We start from the raw sequence: 26,434 nt of genomic DNA on the forward strand, positions 1-26,434 counted from the left end.
ATTTGTAAGAGATGGAAAACCGTGACTCGAATTTATGCGTTTCAATGGCAACAATAATGAAATTAATCTGCAGCAGTCAAGCGGTACAGGTCAGTGCTCTTTATGTTCATTATTATTGTAATGTTATGTTCTTTGAGACATGAGGTTTAACGCCCTCTTTCATGACACTTTTGTTCTCTGCTGTTCATGTGTTTTGAAAATTGCCTTTACCCTTACCAGTGTTGTTTTTTTTAATGATATTTATTCAGAAGTCAAGACACAGTGGGATTGTATACAATTTTATCAACACATACACAATTTTCACAGTATTGCAGATTATGTTGAAGTTTGTGTATGACATCAGCATCGAGTGATTGCTATTGGTTATTTGTTGGTGACGATTATTGCTGTGCATCTCTCACTTAGAACATTGACTTAGAAGCTGCATCTTATACATACATACACATTTAAAATGTAAATATACTGACACTATTAATGATGAACTTGATACAAACTTAGCTAAAAACAGTACTAAACATGTTTTGACACGCTGGCCACAGAAATATGAGTATGTGCTGTACAAAAACAGGTAATTTCAGGAGAGACTCTCCAGGTGTTTTATGAACGCATACAAGTATTTTTTTCACCTGCACACTATACAATAGAGCTTTGAAATATTAGTAGGTATATTCTTCCACGTATTCTCATATCACATTCCCAATTCAACTCTCTTACACTCTCACTCTTTTCTGTGCAATATATACAAAAAAAGTGCATTTAATTCAAACTTGTTCACAATGAAAGTGTGCTGTAAACATTACTTTGCTGAGAGGCAGGAAAGCAGACATATCTGATCCTCTCTCCGTGAATACGATCTCAAAATACAGTGTTTGAATGGATCCTGGTGATAAATCAGCTTCGACTTGGATCGTCACGATCTACCATTAAACTTTCTCTTAGCTATTACTGGTCCAAAATGTAAAAACATGATTCTTATGAAATTTAATCTGATATTCCCTAAGAAATAGCTTAAATTTGATAAAGCTGATTTAGATCTGCATATACAAACTGACCGTCATGCTGCAACAGTGTCACGTTTACTCATGCTGGCGTGTTTTTGGTTTCACGAGCACACCAACTATTTACAAAGACAAGTCTTTCACCAGCACTTGGCCAGCGGAGCAAGAGGCGATTTCATTCGTCTGCTGGGGCTGAAGATATCCCTCGCTTCCGGCTCTAACCTCACGCCCGGCACCTTGAAGATGGACACGGCTGACGGAGAAAGAGAGAAATGACCGAGTGACAGGAGGAAAAATACATTTTTAAGATTGCATAATCTCTTTTCATCTTGAGGCGGTGTTGAAAAAGGTTGCCAGTTTTGACAGAAACTAAAGAGGGATTTAACTTTGATCTTGTCTGAAACGGGACGGGATTAGCCTTTGAAGCTGGAATTGCGTGCATTCCGCTCATATAGTGAAATTCTCCAGCACTTACTGTCCCTTAGATGCATTAACGGAGGTGGAAGAGTGTTGAAATATGGGTGCAGCAATGCATCCTGGGCTGAAATCCTGTCCTTTGGAATCATCATCAGCATCTGCTGGGCCAGGTCCTCCGTCTTATAAGGTAACTGAGCGAGTCTGGGCCAATGTATACACACAGAGAGAGAGAGAGAGAGAGAGCTATGGGTCAGACATCCATTAGAGGGGGTTGGTGGAGGGGAGATGAGGACCGCAATACAAAAACCCTTCTGTTCCCACTCGGAGCCAACACATACACACACACATATGCGCAGAAGCATGAATGCATGAACTGGTCTTACCTTTTCCAGACATCTCGAAATTGCCGGGGCTTGCAGGGCAGGAACCACTCTACAGGAACACAAAGAGTCCTCTTTTAGCTAAATAGACCTCTAAAACATCCAACTATGATCAGGTATCTTCACTCAGAGCATGTTGAGACAATGAGAAAATCTTTGAAATCCATCATCAAATTACTATTCCTTGTGTTATTCCAAACCTGTTCTGTGGAGCACAAAAAAAAAATGTTTGGCAGAATGTTCACGCTGCTCCTTTCAACACAATGATAGTGAGAGGGGACTTGGGCTGCCAAGCTCCAAAAAGGATCATTATTTAAGCCAGAATGAGCTGAAAATTAATATTCATTTTGTAAATACATTTTATAGATCTAAATCTTTTCTCTTTGTCGCCATCTCTGTTCGAAATCTGCAATTGCAGTCATTCGCGGAATTATCAACTTTACATGAGTTCAACTCATAAACATATACACTAGATGTCGCCTTGGCTACGGCAGTTCATTGGAACGAATGCGTCAATAGAGCCGCCATCTTGGAACAGGGGAGCGTCAATGTAGACACAGGTCTAATGGAAATAAAATCACCATAAATCATCATGAATGCGATTTTTCTCGTTTTTTTTTGTTTGTTTGTTCCAACGGTCAGACATGTATTTATCATTGATTCCAGAAAAAAATTATTACAAGCTTACCGCTTTGAATCGAGCTAAGGCAAAGATTTAGTTTTGAACACTATTTTCTCAAATATGTATTTGGGATAATTTTTAACCAAAAAAAGCTACGGACTGAAGCTTTAAGGTGAAGTTATCCATGTATTTAAAAAGAAAAATTGTGCTTGTAATATTAAATCCAAATGTCATGACTTGACCTTCTAGTCTAGTGAAATGACAAATTTCTCCAATAATTTACAGCACTTCTCTTAAACCCCGCCCCTTCACAATTGACTGCAAGCTTGCATTAATTCTTGAATGAAATGTCCACATCTCAAAATTAAATGATGGATAGAATCAAGTTACTGCTCTACATTTCTTTCTTTTATGATAATTACTGTTTATGAGCTGCACCAGTACCAATGGCAATTGCTAATATCAGATCTTTGCACAACATGTCTCGATTTACTCTTGGCAAATGGGAAGTTATGAAGTTATTAAAGAAATGCAATGTCTTTGTTTTTTACACAGTTTTTAATAACACATAACATGTTCATTCATAACATCATAGGCTTCAATACCGCAAAAGCTGTGAAGGAGACTTTTATTATGCTTTTTGTCTTTTTTCTTATGGAGATGACAAGCTATGATCACTGTATGCTTTTGCTACATGGAAAAGAGCAGCAGGAACATTTCTCCTTTTGTGCAATTTTGTCATTATTAACTGAAATTCTTAAAATAGTACACATTCATTAATTGAAATACAGCTCAAATAATATAAAATATAAATATTAAATGAAAAACTTTCATGTGAAACAAAAGTAAGAAATGTTGTCTTGGCAACTAATTGAACTAAAATTATATAAGTAAGTAAAATTATATATATAAGTAAATAAGTAAAAAACAAACTAATACAATGCACATATCAAAGTCGCTAAAACTCGAAATAAAAAAAGAAAGAAAACTCATTTAAAACATTAAATAGTGGAGCTAAGCATTATGATGATAAATATCACAGTGAAGATATAAAGTGTCTATCAATAGAGATTTTGCTATATTGTGTATATCACAGCTGCGCAGAACAGAACTGCTTAAAGTCTTTGACAATTGCATGATTGCATATTGCAAGAAATATGCATGAATGAGAAAATAAAGCGCGGTTTGACGTTAAAAACATTTATCAAGCACATTTTTTAAAACATACCTGAAGTACTAATTTGCATTTTAGTAGTTTATTAATAACAAAGATACAATAAAAATAACTATATTGTGATAAATATCTAGTTTATATAGTCTAATAAAATTGTATGTATCGTGAAATAAGATTTTCATCATTTTGCATATAAGAGTAGCCTATATAAAATAATACTAAAATAACACTGCTTTTTAAAAATACTATTTTGGGGTAAACTATTAATTTAAGAAACACTCAAACCACTCATAAATGTTTTTTGCTATTATATAAAGAACTTTTGAGGAGCCTTCATTATGAGTGTCCCTCTGTCAGTGGCTGTGGTCACGGGCCACCCGGCCATTCTTGGCTGAAACCCGAAGCCACACTTTGCTTCAGCACACCTGGATATACCTGAGAGACCACAGCGGGTTCATGTAGCTTCTCTCCAACACATGGCACACACACATGCAGAGCAGCCTGGGGCTTGGGTAAACCCAGCTTCATGGAGAAACACAGCAGGGAAAGCCTGCCAGCAGTTTACCTACCACACACATCATCTCCATCAGTACCCACACACTCTAAATGAGGCATGTTTCCCAAAGCCACCTCACATTGCTCATTTGTGCACCTGTGTAATGAGTTTGCACTTTATTTCCAGGACTGCAGTGGAAAGACATCAATACCTTTCCTGCATGAGTGTGTGAGGGTGTGTGTTTGTGTCTGACTCGAAGGTGTCAAGTCAACTCATGGCCAACAAAACCGCTAACAGAACACCTATACACACAAAATGATTTATATTGGAAGCAGAGCTTCGGCACGACTTTGTGAATTTGCTCTAGCGAATTTCTGTTTGTATGACTGCATGTTATTAAAACGACAGACCCTTGGCAACAAGTTTACACCCACACATAGCCACACACACACACACACACACGTTGGGTTTCCATGTTTTATGGGGAATTTCTATAGGCATAATGATTTTTATACTGTACAAACTGTATATTCTATTACTCTACACCCTTAAACTAACCCTACCCCTAAATGTATTTTCTCATTTTCAAAAAACATAATTTAGTATGATTTATAAGCTGTTTTCCTCATGGAGACCAAAAACATGGTTTATGTTTTTTAAGCCATTTGGTTTATGGGGACAGAGGAAGTGTCCTCATAAACCATGTTTATGTTGTAATACCCATACATATTTATGACCTCTAAACCATATAAGAACACACACACAGTGCATATGGATGACGGTGTCTATGTGAATTTCTAATTCTATAAATGAATGGGTACATTTGTATTTACTTGATGTTTAAAAAAAAACAAAGAAATCAAATCTGTGAAAAGTGAGAATGTGCAGGAAAGTTCACTAAAAAATGTAAAATCTGACAATATACATATGACTTTCTTCCATGGAACATAAATAAATTCAACTTCTGTGGTGCACAAAAATACAAATTAGCATATCAAACTTATTATTTACAATGCAAAAGTAAGTAATTCTACTGTGAATGTGCCTGACTTTAAAGCTACACTTTTAGTTTATTCTTAGCTAAAAACACTTCATTAGTGTTTACACTTTAGTTCTTTCAAAAATGTATGTGCTCATTAATGTATTTACTTCGTTCAAGTAATAAAGTATTCTCGTAAGTGTATAATATGCCATTGAAAATACATACGGGTAAGGGGTTCTATGTCGGTCGGCATGTTGCCCCTCCGTCTTGAAAGTACATTAGCCAAAGAGGGACATACCCGTTAATTCAAGCTTTGCCCTTCGCGTTTACGTTTGAGTTAACACTCATGGACGAGGTCGAACTGGAAGCCATGTTCATCTTGGACTACATTGGCCACCGTAGGAGTTAAAACGAAATCGGAATTGAGAGGAACAGAAACTAATATTCAACCTTTTCACCACTAGATGGGGTAAAAATCACACAGTGTAGCTTTAAAACAATATATAAAAACACATGTCTGTATTAAAGAAAAAATGAACACATATTTGGAATGTAATTAAATAACAAGTACTTTGGGTGTCTTGTTCATTATATTTATTTTGATATAAAAGCAACAGAACTTAAACAAAGTTACTTGCGCTTCAGATCGTTAAAATACAGCTAAAATAACTGGAAGCGCTTGACACGGAAGTCACATTCAAGTTACTAATCGCCGCACAGCGCACACACTTTTATGTTAAAAATAATGCGTAACTGTATTGTATATGGATGATTATAAATAGGCAATATTAAAATTCTACACAATTCTTTCAGAATTTATTCGAAACAAAACACTAAAAAAGTAAAACCAATCGTTTTAAATGCGACAGGTGAGTTTACATACCACAGCATTGCAATTTTCAATATTGAAAATGGATATTCATCTTGTGATCAACTAAAAATAACATATATTAAATGTAATTTATTAAGTGTAATTTCTAGGCCTGCAAATGAATACAAATTGTAAAATGGATTTACATTTTTCAAGTTATGCCAAGGTCTAAACTATATTCTACAGGTTTGATCAGTTTTAAGTAAAAAACAAACAAACAAACAAACAAAAAAAACGTATCTTTAATGCTAATCCAGTAAATCACAATCAACTGGGAAAGTCATGGGGTCTTTAAATATTGTTGTGGACAATGATGGTCAAAAGGTTAAGAACGTCTGATGTAAAAGGAACCATAAAAGCAGCCCATATGATGTCTGGGTTAAAGGGATAGTTCACTTCGAAATTAATTTTTGATATGTTTTAGCTTTAACTATATAAATACTGTTCGTTTTCTCACACAAACCGCTCGTTTCGTGTCTTAGGCCATCAATGTGTACTTACATGTCATTAAATCATGTTTAATTTTGACTTCTCTGTTCATGCTTTTTGGTGGATCCCCTTAGCCTCCAGTGTATGACTGATAGACAACAAAAAAATGTCAAAATTGAAAATACTGTGGAAACAAAGACACCTACATCTTGGATGCCCTTGAGGTAAACTAAAACATACCAAAAATTAATTTCAAAGTGAACTATCCCTTTAAATTTCACACTTTAGAGGCCATGAGATGAGACATGCAGGAATCAATGGCTTTGACTATACCGAATGATTCACCGGCATTTCAAAAGTCTGAATATATGCATCATCATGAGTGAATGAGATTTGAGAGCTATGATTCAGGGGAAGATTATCAATGAATATCGACTTAATTTGAACATAATTCAAATAATAATTTTGTGTTCCATAAAAGAAAGAAGCTGCACAGGTTTGACTGACATGACGGTGAGTATAAATGATGACAAAAGTTTTCATTTTGGGGTGAACTATCCCTTTAAGGACCTATTTCTTCCTGATCTAAAAAGTCCACTAATGAATGTAACATAATATAATTGAGCTTATTCAATCACATTTAAACATTTCGTTGTTATATTTTTATGTAACTGACATACCCTGACAGACACAAGCATTTGATGAATGAGACAAATCTGTTGAGTCAGGAAATCACCTCTCATAGCAGACACATCTGTGAGATTACAGTACAGAGACAGATGAAAGAAGGATTTAGCACACACCTGGTTTGTAGTTCGGCAGATCACTGACACCTGGCCAGCTGTCCTCGGTCGGGACCCCGACGACCTCAAAAGGAAAGAAGAGGAGAGATGAATAATGGGAGGAGAGGAGGATAAATAAATGGATAGAAGAGAACTTTCACACAATTACAGTACAGACTCACTGTCCAAATCTTCAGCAGCTGCTCAAAGACATCAGCAACTCCAGGAAACGCTGGTGACCCCTGCAGCATCTCAATAAAAATGCAGCCGGCTCCCCTAAAGAGACATTTAGAGCCACAATTATGAACCTTTCTAAGAGGAATTAGTGTGTGTGTGTGTGCAGGGACTCACCAGATGTCCAGGGCTGTGGAGTAATCAGTGGAGCCCATGAGAACATCTGGCGGGCGGTACCATAAAGTCACGACCTCGGCGGAGTACGTTTGGCACGGTATGGACTTAGATCGGGCCAGACCTGAAGCAACAAGAGGCCCACAATAGTTTAGAATGCATTTTAGTTATCGTTTGAGTGTTTGGATACGTGTAGATTAAACGAAACCTACCAAAATCGGCTAATTTGAGTTCTCCCAGATAGCTGATGAGCAAATTCTGAGGTTTGAGGTCTCGATGCAGAATTCTTCTGCTGTGAATGTAAGACAATCCTCGGAGCAACTGAAACGTGAAGAGCTGAACAAACAGACAGAGTGTGAGAAAGAAAGACAGCTCATTAAAAACAGCTCAGTGCGTTCACGGGTTTTGTTTACCCTGATGTTGTACGAGTGAAGTCCGCCAGGATGCTGAATCATATATTGAGCCAAATCTGTTTGCTGAAAGGGTGAAAGAGAAAGATGTGAAATAGGTCAGACAGACAAAAATAATCAAAAAACGAAATAATCTTGGAAGGCGACTGCTAACGTCTTAGACTCACCATGTACTCAAAGACAAAGGTGAGAGACTCTCGCGTGTGAATGATGTCGTGGAGCAAGACTATGTTGGCATGTTTGAGGCCTTTTAACAAGGAGGCTGGGAATAATCACAAATAACATGGGCATACGGCATTAACAAGCGCAGTACAATCACATATTTAGAGGAGACTGGAGTGAGACGAGCCACTTTTCACTCAGGCAAGGGGAAATGAGTTATTATATACACCAGCATTTAAAACTTTGGGGTCGGTGAGATATTTTAATATTTTGGATTGAAGTTTCTTATGCATTTATTTGGTCAACAATACAGCAGTAATATTGTGAAATATTATTATTACAATTTAAAATAACTATTTTCTATCTTAGTATATATTTCATTTATTCCTGTGAATTTTTAGCTGACATTACTCCAGTCTTCAGGATCACATGATCCTTCAGAAATCATTCTAATATGCTGATTTGCTGGTTAAGACACATTTTTTTTTTATTATTATCAATATTGAAAATAGTTGTACTGCTTAATATTTGGCGGAATTCATGTTTTTTTTTTCAGGTTCCAAAATGAATATGAATTATTAATGTCTCTACTGTTTTTTTAAAATTAATTTAATGGAATAAAAGTTATTTAAAAAAAAGTTCATTAAACAAAAAAGTGACCTCACACTTTTGTATGGTAGCATGTCAAAATGTGAACATAACTTATGTTATATCTATAAAAACGGTGTTTTAATGCACTATTCCATCATATTTCAGTCACAGATATCTATATATAATCCTTCCAATTATATACCCTATAATTTTTTTATTATTCGTAATTACATGGACAACACAATTTATACACACACTGATGATTTTTACACCACTGCCCTATGTGTGTATGAGCGTGTGTGTGTTATGCACTTGCAGTACCTTCTCTAATAGCTGTGAATGGAATTCCTTCTTCAGTTTTCATGTGAATCACCTTTAAAGCCACGAGATGACCATTTATCCTGCCAGAAACAGAAAAACAGAAAAACATGCATCTGCTGGTAAAAGTTTTGGTAAGAAAGTAGAACACCATCACAAGCTCTTCCTTTTGAAGACCTTATGAAATCAGAATTGGAGTTTTGTCCATTAGCCGTGAAGTTATTTATTAGCTAGTGTACTCTTAAACATGAAGTAAACACACATTTAAAAACTTCAGCAAAAGTCTTTATCTTCTATTTTTTGAATAATTAAATGTGAAGGGAATGTGCAAATCATGGTTCATGGCTGTCTAATGGAGGGACAGAAATCTCTTAAAGCGATAGTTCACTTTGAAATACATTTTTGGTATGTTTTAGCTTACCTCAAGGTCTATCCAAGATGTAGGTGTCTTTGTTTCCACACTAGTTTCAATTTGGATGTTTTTAGGTCAAACCGTTCTTGTCTTTCAGTCATATAATGGAGGTCTATGGTCACCACCTCAAAGAGCATGCACAGAGAAGTCCAAATTAAACATGATTTAATGACTCGTAAATGTAAGTACACATTGATGCCCTAAGACACGAAACGAACAGTATTTATATCGTTTTTATCTCTTGTAACCTCAGCCACGTCCAAGTGATCTGAAGGCGTGGGCGCTTCGGTCTGCGCAAGTGCCGGAAGTGATCTCTTGCGCGCTTGAGAAAAAAATACAACCTTGTCTGTTGATAAATCGAAATCTTCTTCCATTGCGATTTCCTGTATTTCTAAATCTGTTTAGATCTTTAAAGTGAAGGGTAACACTTTCGAACGCGCGAGAGATCACTTCCGGCGCTTGCGCAGACCGAAGAGCCTGCGCCCTCGGATCACTTGGACGTGGCTGTGGTTACAAGAGGGAAAAACGATATAAATACTGTTCGTTTCGTGTCTTCGGCCATCAATGTGTACTTACATTTACGAGTCATTAAATCATGTTTAATTTGGACTTCTCTGTGCATGCTCTTTGAGGTGGTGACCATAGACCTCCATTATATGACTGACAGACAAGAACGGTTTGACCTAAAAATGTGAAAATTGAAACTACAGTTGAAACAAAGACACCTACATCTTGGATGCCCTTGCGGTAAGCTAAAACATAACAAAAATGTATTTCAAACTGAACTATCCCTTTAATTTGTGTTTCAAAGAAGTCTTATGGGTTTGGAACAATATAATTTATAGTACAATTCATTGTTGCTAAATGTAAAGTTTTCTATCCTAAAACAGCTGTACGGAGATAAATGGGAGCTGTTTCTCATTAAAACGCATTTGTTGTACAACAACATCAAACTGCCTATCAGTTAAGGCCTCAGGTGGGTATGCATATGTTGCAGGATGACCTTATTAAACAAATCCATGTAAAACAAGCTGTTACAGAAGAACTCAAGAAATGCCTACAGGGAGGCAGTGAAAAGAATCATTTGCTGTCTATTATACAGAGGAACAAAGCCACAGGGTGGTGTATCTGAATAATGTGCTTGCCAACTAAATGCTGCCATAAAGCTAAAACATTAATCTCGCCTCAGTGAATGAATGTCCTACAGGCAACATATAACTGAGCTCTATCAATTACACTATTGATTTGCGTGAATGTGTGAGTGTTTACAGATGACTACTAACCTGCTAATTCCTTTGTAAACTGTGGCATATGTGCCCTCTCCAAGTTTTTCGAGATTAAGATAAGATGTTGCATTCCCAAACTGCAGGCCAGTTTTCTGTGAATAAAACACACACACACTGTTATTTCTCCAAGCAACAGCCATTGAAATGAAGGAGCATGTTAACTGATAGCTTTTCCAGGTAGCTATTAGACCCTCTTTGGTTTAAATTTGGAGCTAATAACAGCTAAAACTATATGTCAGTCTATAACCCTATGTCATTCTATGCAAACTATAAAAATAACACTTCCAAAGTAAAAAGAAATATATATAATATTATAGTTGTATTATTATATTATTTAATACGACCTTTTTAATGGAACAGTTTGTTGTACCTTTAGATAAAGTAAAAAAAAATAATGTGCGTTTTGCCATGGAGATGAATGGGAAACATGTCCCAGTTATCTTGTATTAACCCTATGTATTTCATCAGGCTTTTATGGCCCGTTAAGTATGATTTCAAGAGCTCATACTCACGGAGAAAAAAACAAACTGAGCCAAAATAATGCAATTTGCTGCAGATGTTGTTATTTATACGGCCAAAAACATAAAATGAAATTATGAGACTATACATAAAATGGATTTAATATCAGTTGTCAATCCATATCTCCCAATACTATGTCTTAATAATATATTTAAATGTTTCGTTTTATGATTTTTACTGTGTGGCGCAACACATATAATGCAATGCAGGAGAATGATGATTGAAGCGTTCCTCAAAAGACTGATGCATCATATTTTATATAATCACTTTATAACATAATTTACCTAAAAAATAAGTATAGGGATACTCATTTAAATCTAAGTTGCTTCAGGCCAGTAAATGTTCATCTCGAAATTGTAGTAACAATATAAAAGTTATTCTAACATTTACTTCATAAAAATCATTTAACATTTCAGAGCAAATAGACGTGTGATATGACCTGAAGGGGGACGTTTTTACAATTATACTAAAAGGCATTTTATTTTCTAAAAAAGTATAAACCATCAATCCAATGACAGAAGAAGGCATGTAGTAGAAAGTTTTGATCACGTTGATAATTCAATAATATTATGCATCAGCTTTTATAGAGTTAACATTGCTTTCAATGTGATATTACAGTTTGTAATAAGTAACGTAATATTGATAGTTAGTGATAACATTTCTCACTGTGCATGGCTGTGTATGTGGACATGCTTAAATCACATGTTGTGTATTGTTGTATGAGTGTGTCCCTCACCCACTGGAACTCTTGCTGGAAGCTCTTTCCTCCCATCGGATCGCTGTTACTGCGGCCCCTCTGAACTCTGAGCCGTCTCACCTGCAGCGTGTGAAACCAGTGCGGCTGTGGTTTCTCCACCCCGTCCAGCTCACCCAGCTGAAATAGGAGACAAAGATGGAGAGAGAGACAGTTTGATCTATGTTAGATACAGTGTGAGATGTTAGAACACCTTGTTTTATATCTTGGTTGAACCAGCAATGATGAAGATGACTTGGAACTGGAGTTATCCAACGATGATGAAGACGACTTGGAACTGGAGTTATCCAACGATGATGAAGACGACTTGGAACTGGAGTTATCCAACGATGATGAAGACGACTTGGAACTGGGTTGAACCAGCAACAATGAATACGACTTGGAACTGGAGTTATCCAGCGATGATGAATACGACTTGGAACTGGAGTTATCCAGCGATGATGAATACGACTTGGAACTGGAGTTATCCAACGATGATGAAGACGACTTGGAACTGGAGTCATCCAACGATGATGAATACGACTTGGAACTGGGTTGAACCAGCAACGGTAAAGACGACTTGGAACTGGGTTGAACCAGCAACAACAAAGACCACTTGAAACTGTGCTGAACCAGCAACAATGAAGACGACATGAAACTTGAGTTATCCAGCGATGATGAAGACATTTGTAACTTGAGTTATCCAGCGATGATGAAGACGATTTGGAACTTGAGTTATCCAGCGATGATGAAGATGACTTGGAACTTGAGTTATCCAGCGATGATGAAGACGACTTGGAACTTGAGTTATCCAGCGATGATGAAGACGATTTGGAACTTGAGTTATCCAGCAATGATGAAGATGACTTGGAACTTGAGTTATCCAGCGATGATGAAGATGACTTGGAACTTGAGTTATCCAGCGATGATGAAGATGACTTGGAACTTGAGTTATCCAGCGATGATGAAGACGATTTGGAACTTGAGTTATCCAGCGATGATGAAGATGACTTGGAACTTGAGTTATCCAGCGATGATGAAGATGACTTGGAACTTGAGTTATCCAGCGATGATGAAGACGATTTGGAACTTGAGTTATCCAGCGATGATGAAGACGATTTGGAACTTGAGTTATCCAGCGATGATGAAGACGATTTGGAACTTGAGTTATCCAGCGATGATGAAGACGATTTGGAACTTGAGTTATCCAGCCATGATGAAGACGATTTGGACCTGGACTTATCCAGCGATGATGAAGACGATTTGGACCTGGAGTTATCCAGCGATGATGAAGACGAACTTGAGTTATCCAGCGATGATGAAGATGACATGAAACTGGAGTTATCCAGCGATGATGAAGACGTCTTGGAACTGGAGTTGTCCAGTGATGATGAAGACGAACTGGAGTTATCCAGCGATGATGAAGACGATTTGGACCTGGAGTTATCCAGCAATGATGAAGACGATTTGAAACTGGAGTTATCCAGCGATGATGAAGATGACATGGAACTGGAGTTATCCAGCGATGATGAAGACGTCTTGGAACTGGAGTTATCCAGCAACGATGAAGACGAACTGGAGTTATCCAGCGATGATGAAGACGATTTGGACCTGGATTTATCCAGCAATGATGAAGACGATTTGGAACTTGAGTTATCCAGCGATGATGAAGACGATTTGGAACTTGAGTTATCCAGCGATGATGAAGACGATTTGGAACTTGAGTTATCCAGCCATGATGAAGACGATTTGGACCTGGACTTATCCAGCGATGATGAAGACGATTTGGACCTGGAGTTATCCAGCAACGATGAAGACGAACTGGAGTTATCCAGCGATGATGAAGATGACATGAAACTGGAGTTATCCAGCGATGATGAAGACGTCTTGGAACTGGAGTTATCCAGTGATGATGAAGACGAACTGGAGTTATCCAGCGATGATGAAGACGATTTGGACCTGGAGTTATCCAGCAATGATGAAGACGATTTGAAACTGGAGTTATCCAGCGATGATGAAGATGACATGGAACTGGAGTTATCCAGCGATGATGAAGACGTCTTGGAACTGGAGTTATCCAGCGATGATGAATACGACTTGGAACTGGAGTTATCCAACGATGATGAAGACGACTTGGAACTGGAGTCATCCAACGATGATGAATACGACTTGGAACTGGGTTGAACCAGCAACGGTAAAGACGACTTGGAACTGGGTTGAACCAGCAACAACAAAGACCACTTGAAACTGTGCTGAACCAGCAACAATGAAGACGACATGAAACTTGAGTTATCCAGCGATGATGAAGACATTTGTAACTTGAGTTATCCAGCGATGATGAAGACGATTTGGAACTTGAGTTATCCAGCGATGATGAAGATGACTTGGAACTTGAGTTATCCAGCGATGATGAAGACGACTTGGAACTTGAGTTATCCAGCGATGATGAAGACGATTTGGAACTTGAGTTATCCAGCAATGATGAAGATGACTTGGAACTTGAGTTATCCAGCGATGATGAAGATGACTTGGAACTTGAGTTATCCAGCGATGATGAAGATGACTTGGAACTTGAGTTATCCAGCGATGATGAAGACGATTTGGAACTTGAGTTATCCAGCGATGATGAAGATGACTTGGAACTTGAGTTATCCAGCGATGATGAAGATGACTTGGAACTTGAGTTATCCAGCGATGATGAAGACGATTTGGACCTGGATTTATCCAGCAATGATGAAGACGATTTGGAACTTGAGTTATCCAGCGATGATGAAGACGATTTGGAACTTGAGTTATCCAGCGATGATGAAGACGATTTGGAACTTGAGTTATCCAGCCATGATGAAGACGATTTGGACCTGGACTTATCCAGCGATGATGAAGACGATTTGGACCTGGAGTTATCCAGCAACGATGAAGACGAACTGGAGTTATCCAGCGATGATGAAGATGACATGAAACTGGAGTTATCCAGCGATGATGAAGACGTCTTGGAACTGGAGTTATCCAGTGATGATGAAGACGAACTGGAGTTATCCAGCGATGATGAAGACGATTTGGACCTGGAGTTATCCAGCAATGATGAAGACGATTTGAAACTGGAGTTATCCAGCGATGATGAAGATGACATGGAACTGGAGTTATCCAGCGATGATGAAGACGTCTTGGAACTGGAGTTATCCAGCGATGATGAATACGACTTGGAACTGGAGTTATCCAACGATGATGAAGACGACTTGGAACTGGAGTCATCCAACGATGATGAATACGACTTGGAACTGGGTTGAACCAGCAACGGTAAAGACGACTTGGAACTGGGTTGAACCAGCAACAACAAAGACCACTTGAAACTGTGCTGAACCAGCAACAATGAAGACGACATGAAACTTGAGTTATCCAGCGATGATGAAGACATTTGTAACTTGAGTTATCCAGCGATGATGAAGACGATTTGGAACTTGAGTTATCCAGCGATGATGAAGATGACTTGGAACTTGAGTTATCCAGCGATGATGAAGACGACTTGGAACTTGAGTTATCCAGCGATGATGAAGACGATTTGGAACTTGAGTTATCCAGCAATGATGAAGATGACTTGGAACTTGAGTTATCCAGCGATGATGAAGATGACTTGGAACTTGAGTTATCCAGCGATGATGAAGATGACTTGGAACTTGAGTTATCCAGCGATGATGAAGACGATTTGGAACTTGAGTTATCCAGCGATGATGAAGATGACTTGGAACTTGAGTTATCCAGCGATGATGAAGATGACTTGGAACTTGAGTTATCCAGCGATGATGAAGACGATTTGGAACTTGAGTTATCCAGCGATGATGAAGACGATTTGGAACTTGAGTTATCCAGCGATGATGAAGACGATTTGGAACTTGAGTTATCCAGCGATGATGAAGACGATTTGGAACTTGAGTTATCCAGCCATGATGAAGACGATTTGGACCTGGACTTATCCAGCGATGATGAAGACGATTTGGACCTGGAGTTATCCAGCGATGATGAAGACGAACTTGAGTTATCCAGCGATGATGAAGATGACATGAAACTGGAGTTATCCAGCGATGATGAAGACGTCTTGGAACTGGAGTTGTCCAGTGATGATGAAGACGAACTGGAGTTATCCAGCGATGATGAAGACGATTTGGACCTGGAGTTATCCAGCAATGATGAAGACGATTTGAAACTGGAGTTATCCAGCGATGATGAAGATGACATGGAACTGGAGTTATCCAGCGATGATGAAGACGTCTTGGAACTGGAGTTATCCAGCAACGATGAAGACGAACTGGAGTTATCCAGCGATGATGAAGACGATTTGGACCTGGATTTATCCAGCAATGATGAAGACGATTTGGAACTTGAGTTATCCAGCGATGATGAAGACGATTTGGAACTTGAGTTATCCAGCGATGATGAAGACGATTTGGAACTTGAGTTATCCAGCCATGATGAAGACGATTTGGACCTGGACTTATCCAGCGATGATGAAGACGATTTGGACCTGGAGTTATCCAGCAACGATGAAGACGAACTGGAGTTATCCAGCGATGATGAAGATGACATGAAACTGGAGTTATCCAGCGATGATGAAGACGTCTTGGAACTGGAGTTATCCAGTGATGATGAAGACGAACTGGAGTTATCCAGCGATGATGAAGACGATTTGGACCTGGAGTTATCCAGCAATGATGAAGACGATTTGAAACTGGAGTTATCCAGCGATGATGAAGATGACATGGAACTGGAGTTATCCAGCGATGATGAAGACGTCTTGGAACTGGAGTTATCCAGCAACGATGAAGACGAACTGGAGTTATCCAGCGATGATGAAGACGATTTGGACCTGGATTTATCCAGCAATGATGAAGACGATTTGGAACTGGAGTTATCCAGCAACGATGAAGACGAACTGGAGTTATCCAGCGATGATGAAGACGATTTGGACCTGGATTTATCCAGCAATGATGAAGACGATTTGGAACTGGAGTTATCCAGCAACGATGAAGACGAACTGGAGTTATCCAGCGATGATGAAGACAATTTGGAACTGTGCTGAACCAGCAACAATGCAGACGACTTGGAACTCGGCTTATCCAGCGGTGATGAAGACGAATTGGAACTGGTTTTAATGAGTGATGACTGAGACGACTTGAAACTGGGCTTAACCAGAGATGACAAAGATGATTGGAACTGGAGTTATCCAGCGATGACAAAGGTTACTTGGAACTGGATGTTCCAGTGCTGACTGTAGACTAACAAATACTAACAAATACCAGCTCATACAACACGATTACTGTACGTCAAGCTCTAGCTTTGTTTACGAACTTTTTTTTTTTTTACCTACGGTGCTGTAACTTTCAGCAATTTTCAGTAACTTTCAACAGCAATTTCATGCCATTGGAACAAGTTGTACAGCAGATGATGTCAGAATGTCCTGCCAAAGTCTCTTTTAGTGCTCATGTTCCCTATATCTGTCTCTTTGCCGAAATTTGGTTAATCTGAGTGATTTCATTGCACACGGGGACAACTGAGACTCTCAGAATGGGCTTAGCTGTACAGAGTGTGCTGTAACCAGGCAATAATATATATCTGCAGTTAATTTGGAACTAAATGACTGTGCATTATATCTTAAGACTCCCCTTCAATCAAATACAGTACTTTTGACGTTCAATATTTGCTTGGCAACAGCACAAGAACTATTTAAAATGTAAAAAATCAGAAACGGTAAAATAGTTTAACCCTCTGACATTACAGTTAATTAGAGACGCTTATGAAACAGTTTTCAAAATAATCAGACCTATTTTTCAAAAACATTACAAAGATAGTGACATTTTTTATGAGACATTCTTCTATGATATTACAAATGTCAATATTATTGTAATTCAATCTTTCACTTTCTCTCTCTTTCTCTCTGTCTCTCTCACTCTCACACACACACACAACACAAACCCATCTGACCTCAGCGACTGGGAGGGAGGACACACTCCAAGTCTTTGATGGTTTTTCTTCTGTTTTGATTGTTTCTTTTATCTCTTCTACTCTCATCTCAAACATTTCCTCTTTTTCTCCCCTTCTGACTGTTTTATCTCCACAACACCAACAACATTTCCTCAAGCACACGGACGCCCAGACCCGCATTCTCCACAGGAAATCCTCCATTTCCAATTCTCCTCCGCTCTACTCTCTCTCTATCTCTGATTAAGCCCTAAAACTCATATGACTAGCATGGGAAAGTGTGTGTGTGTGTCTGCAGGCCTGGTCTTATGACTCCATCTCCCATCCATGAAAGCAAACACAAACAGCCATGTTATACTTGCTAAGGGGAACAAATGCATCCATTCATTCGCAGGAGAGAAAAGCATGATGGGATGGACAGTGAGAAATGGTGATTGTGAGAGAGAAATAAGAGAATAAAAGAATGTAAGTGTGAGAAAATCCCATACAGTCACATCTATACAGTGGTTTTGTAAAGACGTTTCTCATCAGACTGAGGAGAGGTGAACTGCAATGTTAGTCGTGATGGAAGTCATGCTGGATCTCTTTACTCCGTACACACACACTATGGTTCATCGCTCTCTAAGAGGAGCTTTTCTAACTGTGGCTAAAATCTTATCTTTCACCCATATTCAAATTATATTAAATCATATTATATAATACTTTATATTCACTGTAAAAAAAAAAAAAAAAAACTCAACTCATTATTTTGTTTCTTTTTCTTTTTTTACTTTTTTGAGTTTTACCAACTCCCAGAAGTTAAAATAACTTTTTTTTTATCAATTCAATTAATCAATTGTCAATTCTATTTTTTATACATTGGACAAATGAATTGGATAAACAAAGTAAGGTTTAGTTTTGTGATGATCTGCGGCTGGAGTGCCCGCTTGAGCCTCTGGGGGGCACTCCTTCCTAGTTTATTGTTTCTTTCATGTTTTACCCTGGACTGATTATGGTTTATTTCATGCACCTGTGTTTTATCATCTTGTTTAGTTCACCTGTCTTAAGCCTGAGTTTCCCCTTTGTTCGGTTCTCAGTATTGTGTTTGTGTATAGTGTCTGACTGCTGCGTGTGGTTTTCTAGTATTTCTTAGTTTCCTTAATATTTCCTAGTTTCACGGTTCCTGGACCCGTTTGCCTAATCCCTGAATTGTTTTATTACTGATCTGGACTGCTTACCTGGTTTTGACCCCTGCCTGTTTCCATGTACCTGTCTCTGGATTCTCCTCTTTAATAAAGCCTGCGTTTGGATCACCTCTGTCCATGTTCCATGTGCAGTTTCATGACAAGTTTAAAACGATTTTTATTTTTTACAATGTTATATTATTATATTATTATTACCAAAGTCTTCAGTGTCACATGATCCTTCGCTAAAAGATTTTTTTTTATAATTTCATTAAATTATGAGTTAATTATCTCAGAATTAAGAGATAATTTTTCATGAAAAAAAAGTTTTTGCTCTGTTTTTTTGAATTAACGAGTTAATTATCTCAGAATTACGAGATAATTTTTCACGTAAAAATTATCTTTTTTATGCTCTGTTTTTTCTTTTTGCTCTGTTTTTCTGAATTAATGAGTTAATTATCTCAGAATTACAAGATAATTTTTCATGGAATTTTTTTTGCTCTGTTTTTCTGAATTAATGCAAAAAAAGAAAAAGAAAAACAGAGCAAAAACTTTTTTTCCATGAAAAATGATCTCGTAATTCTGAGATAATTAACTCATTAATTCAGAAAAACAGAGCAAAAAAAAATTCCATGAAAAATGATTTCGTAATTCTGAGATAATTAACTCAATGGTTAATTAACTCGGTTTTCAGAAAAACCGAGCATAAACTTATTTCCATGAAAAATTATCTTGTAATTCTGAGATAATTAACTCGTTGATTCAGAAAAAGTAGATTTTGTTTTCTCAAGTGAATTCAATACACTTCCGTACATATGTAAGTGTCCAAATTATAATTTTTTGCAGTCCAAAAACCAGCCTCACCAGAGCATAGACAATCACACACTCAAACACATACAATGAGTGTGTGATTTTCTATGCTCTGGTGAGGCTGGTCATTACATGTGGCAACTATGGTTGCTTGAGAGTAATCATTGAAAGAGAGAGAGAGCATGATGGATGTTTTCTCTGTTCTTTACTGACTTAGGCTATCTGGACTCAGTGCCCAGATGGGACATACTCGGTTGAGCCAGGAATGAGACACCAATTACTGACAGCAGAAAAGTGTATGCTGTGCACAGCTACACTGCCTCTCTCTATACTAACATACTAGCTTACTATGTACTGAATTATGTGCAGTATATACTGTATACTGAACTCTGCAAATACTAGTATGTAAAAAAAAACATATTTTAAAATAATAAAAATGCTGCATTGTTGTCACATGTTGATCAAAACAAAATGGTTATTAAGCACCAGTTGGGACAGGGTATATTGGCTCTACTGTATACTGAATATTTGAGCAAATATAGTAGATAGCATGCATACAGAAAATAACCATCACTGTGTGTACAGTATACTCCAGAACTAAGAGTAGAATGGAAGCGTGTCTTTCCAAACATAGTCTCTCTATCTTTTCCCCAGTAGAGGGCAGAGCTGCATTTCTTTTTCCCAACTCTCTTGTTCTCTCCTCTTTCTTTCTCCCCCTGTAGGGGTTAGTGCTGTATTTCATCTGTCCTGCGTCTGAGGGTGGAGGGATGTTTGTTTGTGCTCATGTAATGTCATGTCAAAGGTTCTTACCTCCTCATAGCCCAGATGTCTTTGCTTTAACCCTGTAAAATAAAAAAAGAGATATTTAGACAACTATTTAAATGTCTAAATACATAGTTTCCTCTGTGGTACGCTTCACGTGTGATAAATGGCTTGACTGTTTGTAATGGCTGTATGATATTTTAAGAGCTTTTCATTGAAACCATTATGTGAGATGTTTGTCCCCACAAGTATAGTAAAACCTGAAAATCACCTACATTGTGGGGTCCAGCCAGCAGTCCATGAGGAAAACAGTGTATAAATCATACTAAGTAATGTTTTTTTTTTTTTAAAGGTTTAGGGATAGGGGCAGGGTAAGGGGATAGAATATACAGTTTGTACAGTATAAAAACCATTACACCTATGGAGAGTCCCCACAAAGATGTGTACGCCTGTTTGTGTGTGTGTGTGTGTGTGTGTCTGAGATAATAAAGCATGTAAAATGTGAGTCACGCTCAGTGTTTAAGCCTCCGACGGGAAAGGTGAACAGGAGCAGGTGGTTGTGTACAGGGGGTCTGAGATTTACCCTTCACCTTCATTTAAATTTAAACAGCAAATACAACACTAAATGAGACCAGCGAACAGTGAGAGAGAGTGAAATGGACAAAGATGGCAAGAGAAAAAACCCCATGATCACAGGTCAGTGGATGGGTGCTCTGTAAAACAGCTCACGGCTATTAAAACGTCCATTTCGGTGATTTGAGAGGTGGAGTACATCTGCTAATGTGTGATTCGATATGTTCTGACAGCCAGTCACAATGAAATGAACTGCGTTTAGGCAAAAGATACAGGGAATATAAAAATAAGTTTGAAGGATCAATGTGACTGCAGGAAGACAGTCCTGCCCTAAAAATGTCTGACAACTTTTACCATGTCAAATAACATCTCGGTTCAGAAGAATGTTTTTCGAGATAACTTTTCTTTAGCGCTAGGATGATTTAAAGCCCATAGCAGAGTCTAATACCAAAAAATAGTTATGAGGGACGATTTTTATCAAGTGTTGATTGCATTAATGTTGAGATAACTACATCCCATTAGATGAATGAATGACAATGCCCCGCATGTTGACCCAGAAGACTTTATGTCTCTGTTGGATTGTTCCAGATCTAATTTGCTAAAACCCCTTTTTGGCACTGCTGCAGGTGTCACCCTGAGGAGCGACGGGTGCCATCAGATTAGCACCGTCCTTGACAGGAAAGAAAGGTCATCATAAAGGGCCTTTCAGCTGTGACCAGTCTCCATTAACCATAACCTGCCATCAAACTGATTCAAGGAGTCCATTTCACATCAAGGATCTCATCAAAAATGTATTTATGAAAAATGCATGCCCAGGGAAGCATAATTTCTCATTCGTGATGACAACGCTAATATGGATTAATATGTGTATTTATATAAACAAGGGGGTAGGGATGCACTGAAAAAATTAAGCCAATAAGTTATTTGTTGATAACTGATAAATGGCCAATATAAGAACTGTATACTGTTTGGTAACAAATAAAATGATAAAAACAATAAAATAAATAATAAATTAAAAAAAAATTAAATTCTACAAGTGAATTTAGACAACACAACATTATAATGTACAAAATTAAAACTGGATAACGATTTTGAGATTTGCTATTATTATTTGCTATTTGCAATTATTCAATTATTAAAGGGATACTCCATTTTTTTTCCATTTTACAACTCCCCCAGAGTTAAACTGTTGAGTTTTACCTTTTTTGAATCCATTCAGCAGATCTCCTGTTCTGGCGGTACTACTTTTAGCATAGCTTAGCATACATCATTGAAGTGCACAAGACCATTAGCATTTCTCCCATGAGAGTGTAGTTCCCTGCATATCAGCTTAGAAAATCGCAACTTTACATTTTCCGTTTGTCTTAGTGCACGATGTAACTACAGAAGAGTCAAGTTTTAAATAGGAAAAATATCGAAACACTTTGGTCATTTTTAGTTGAGAAATGCTAATGGTCTTGTCCACTTCAATGATGTATGCTAAGCTATGCTAAAAGTGGCACCGCCAGAACCGGAGATCGGCTGAATAGATTCAAAAAAGGTAAAACTCAACAGTTTAACTCTGGGGGAGTTGTAAAATTAGCATATTTCCAAAAAAAAGTGGAGTATCGCTTTAATGTTTTTAAAGATTAACTTTAAGTTACCATTAGATGATGCCTAATCTAAACATAAAAACAGAAGAAATGAACATGCACAATTAAATATCAAGTATCAGACAATAACGATATACAGTATATTAATTGTCAGCTGATTGTCACCAATATCGAGCTGATATATTGTGCATCCCAGTAAGAAACCGTTTAAAACACGCAAGCAACTACCTAGCAACACCCTAACAACCATTCCTGGCTATTTCTCCACCTAGTTTTTAACAACAAAAAAAACGGGTATGATTGTATTGCTAACTGTTATTGGTTTTCATATTATTTAAATGTATTTTTGTAATCATAAACACTAGTTTTAGCGGCAATGGTTTTACCGTTTACTGGATAAAAATGTCACTCACACAGGTTGCTATGGACATTTCTTATAGAGTATATTTGTGCGTGTCAACCAATGATCTGTGCTGTGTGTTTCTGCTTCCACCGGAGAATTTATCGCACAGATATTTATGAGTCAGGGTAAGGGAGGGCTCAGAGAGCTCATAACTCATGCTCAGATGCATCAGGGCTTCCCATTCTCTCTTTTCATCCTCTCATCCATCTCTACACTTCGCTCTTTCTGTCTCTGCACAAGTATTTTTCCTTATTCCATCAAGATTGTTCACTCCTTCATCACCACTTGACATCCTTTTCTTACTGTTACCAACTCACGTTTTCCCTCCCCCCCCCTCTCTCTCTCTCTCTCTCTCTCTCTCTCTCTCTCTCTCGCTCTTGCTGATCTGTATTCTGTGAACAATGTGTACAGCCACCCATCACTCATGTAGGCTATCAGAAAAGTGCAGATAAACAAGCTAAACAAGCCAAGTTAAAGACCCCAGTAAATGTCTGTTAGCTTAGATAAAACAAGTACCCGCAGCTACTAATAAAGACACTTTGACCTTGAGATGTCACAGCAAGAAGAGGAGAAGATATTTTGATTAAAGATTACGAGGGTGCATTAATCTAAAAATATATTTTAATTATGTGCACGGATAAATCATTTATAATAAATACTTAAATATTACATTTAAAAAAAAAGAAAATTGAATTGCGAATTGAGAAAACAGTTTTCTGAACTCTCAGCCCTCCTGCCTCTCAAGAGATGGACACAGATGCTGTTACAGCCTGTTTTTCTCTCACCTGGCTACAGGAACCTTCCCTTCCCTCATCCATCACAGCAAAATCACACTTCTGCCATAGAGTTAAGCACGGATAATATCTCTCCTGTGTAGGTCATTCTGTCTTGTAGCAGGTCAAGCAGAACCCTCTCTGTTCTGCTACAAGCATGCTTGGGCTTTTCGTCTTCCAGTGCACATCGACATAACACATGCTTAGCCACAACAATCTATTGGCTTCCTCTGTTATGGTTGGGAGTTACATATACCCATCTGAAAAAAACATCATAGTCATTACTTGATTTGATTTATATACTATTATAGTTTTTTATTCATATTTTGAATTAGCATTTTAATTTTCATTAAAAGTTTATTTTTTTTCCCTATATTTCCTATTTTATTTTGACATATTTATTTCAGTTAGTTGCCTGGGCAACATTTCTATTTTTATTTAGTTAAAGATTTTCATCTAATTATTCCACTTGATTTTATTTGCAACTTTAAAGCTACACTGACTGTGTAACTCTTTTAGTTTATTCTTAGCTAAAAACACTTAGTTCTTTCAAAAATATATGTGCTCATTAATGTATATTTACTTCGTTCAAGTAATAAAGTATTCTCGTGAGTGTATAATATGCCATTGAAAATACATACGGGTAAGGGGTTCTAATGTCGGTCGCCATGTTGCCCCTCCATCTTGAAAGCACATTAGCCAAAGAGGGACATACCCGTTAATTCAAGCTTCGCCTTTCGCGTTTACGTTTGAGTTAACACTCATGGACGAGGTCGAACTGGAAGCCATGTTAATCTTGGACCACAAACGAAATCGGAATTGAGAGGAACAGAAACTAATATTCACTGGATGGTCATATACCTTTTCACCGCTAGATAGGGGTAAAAATCACACAGTGTAGCTTTAATTTTAATTATTAAAAATATTTTTCATAGTTTTCATAGTTTTAGTTTGAATTAACAATAATAACTCTGGGTTCTACAGGACATTAGTCAACTGGCCGAATTGGGATACCAATTAAACCAGCTCAGACCACTTTAAACAGTTTTATTAAGGAGGGTATAGTTTCTTTTGGATATAGATTTCAGGAGCTGTAATCTATTTATGAGTAAAAGGGGCTAGTGTCTGTTCAATTGGTTCAACAGTGTGTGTTCAATTGGATACAACTGATACAAGAAATACGGCACAAATACAAAGAATACATTCTGAAATTAACTAATTATGCTATTGAAGGGTCCAATTCCGGAATCCACTGGCGCTTCAATGTAAATATATCCTGTATAACCAAGATATTAATCAATAATCAATATTTTACTTCTACATATTAAATTGGTACGTCAAGGATGCATCAATAATGACCCTGAGAAAAATAAAGTCGTGAATTGGAATTGGACCCTTCACTTTTTGGCATGCAAATAAGCAGATCATGAATCAAGTTATTTACAGTTTCATTGTGTAGCTGAGATGCTGGGGACGAAGAAGATTTATTGCACTACTCCTCTTTCCAACATTCGATAAGACATCATCAACACTATCAAGGACAGACTTCGATACTGTTTGTATATAGAGCTGAAATGCACTTACCGAGACGCTGGAAAGCCTCAGAAGCTGCATGCCGGAGGTTCTGCATGCTGTCTGATTCTTCTGCTGGACCTTGATGGAACTGCTGATACGACGGGAGGCTCTCACTGTGACCCATACATTTTGAGTGTGGTACTGGACCTCATTACTGTCCCTTTATCCAGCATGTCATCCTCTTGCTTTAGGCAGCTTGTGGCAGACAGCACCCACGCTGACACAAGTCCTCCTACGTTTACTCTGAGAGCTCTCCTCCTGTCTTCTTGTACCCCCCTCTCTCTGTTGCTCTCCTGCCTCCTGCAGCTACCACTGCCGCTTGTGTGGTCACAGGCCAATCAGAATTCTTCTGCAAACCTCCATCCAATTGGCTGAAAATTGAAGAGAGGCAAGGGATTGCTGGTTTGTTTTGAAAGGCTGGTGCATCTTAAAAAAAAAAAAAAAAAAACCCAGAGGGTGTATGTAAATGTGTGCCCTCTTCGAATGAGTTTGTGAGAAAAATAGAGTCTGGAGGATCAATAGAGAGAAAAACAAATGCTTGTTTGAAATTCCACTCATCTCCAGAAAAATAAACCGAGCAAATAAGCTGAATGAATATACAATAGCAAAACAAATATACAAAAATACTATACCTATAGCAAATCTCAGCTGCTTTTTTTTGTTAACATAGTTGGAAAATGTAAAATATTGTCAATAAGTTGACACTCAGTTGTTGCTGTCAAAGGAGGGACAACAAACTCTCAGATTTCATCAAAAAGATCTTAATTTTGTGTTTTGAAAATAAATGAAAGTGAAAGTCTCAAGGGTTTGGAACAACGTGAGGGTGAGAAATTAATGACATAGTTCATGTTTGGTTGAACTAGCCCTTTAAGAAAAATAG

The 26,434-nt window shown here is 37.7% G+C and overlaps 1 protein-coding gene across 2 annotated transcripts; it reads right to left on the minus strand.

Moving 5' to 3' along the window:
* Nucleotides 1-849: 849 nt before the first annotated feature.
* Nucleotides 850-25,925, minus strand: cdk15 (cyclin dependent kinase 15). Of its 2 annotated transcripts, XM_039689548.2 has the most exons (14): nt 25,564-25,925; nt 20,687-20,718; nt 11,934-12,071; nt 10,676-10,770; nt 8,984-9,063; nt 8,077-8,171; nt 7,913-7,975; nt 7,712-7,835; nt 7,503-7,623; nt 7,334-7,427; nt 7,173-7,236; nt 1,799-1,847; nt 1,474-1,616; nt 850-1,251 (listed from the first exon to the last, which is right to left on the minus strand). In XM_039689548.2, exons 1-14 carry the CDS (start codon nt 25,676-25,678, stop codon nt 1,139-1,141), a joined length of 1,326 nt encoding a protein of 441 aa, XP_039545482.1. In that variant the 5' UTR covers nt 25,679-25,925; the 3' UTR covers nt 850-1,138. The 2 variants fall into 2 exon arrangements, with proteins under 2 accessions (XP_039545482.1, XP_039545481.2); XM_039689547.2 differs by lacking the exons at nt 20,687-20,718; nt 25,564-25,925 and adding an exon at nt 17,907-18,122.
* Between the last annotated feature and the right edge of the window lie 509 nt (nt 25,926-26,434).

The sequence above is a fragment of the Pimephales promelas genome, chromosome 8 (genome assembly GCF_988280905.1).
Source record: "Pimephales promelas chromosome 8, fPimPro1.hap1.1, whole genome shotgun sequence".
NCBI lineage: Eukaryota > Metazoa > Chordata > Actinopteri > Cypriniformes > Leuciscidae > Pimephales > Pimephales promelas.

Excerpts from the sequence above, each read along its gene's own strand:
- cdk15 (XM_039689547.2), bottom strand. The coding sequence starts at position 18,107 with ATGGAGGATTTCCTGTGGAGAATGCGGGTCTGGGCGTCCGTGTGCTTG. Across the intron at positions 7,624-7,711 it reads ACTCAAATTAGCCGATTTTG|GTCTGGCCCGATCTAAGTCC; the intron begins GTAGGTTTCGTT and ends TTGTTGCTTCAG. Across the intron at positions 1,617-1,798 it reads TTTCGAGATGTCTGGAAAAG|ACTCGCTCAGTTACCTTATA; the intron begins GTAAGACCAGTT and ends ACATTGGCCCAG.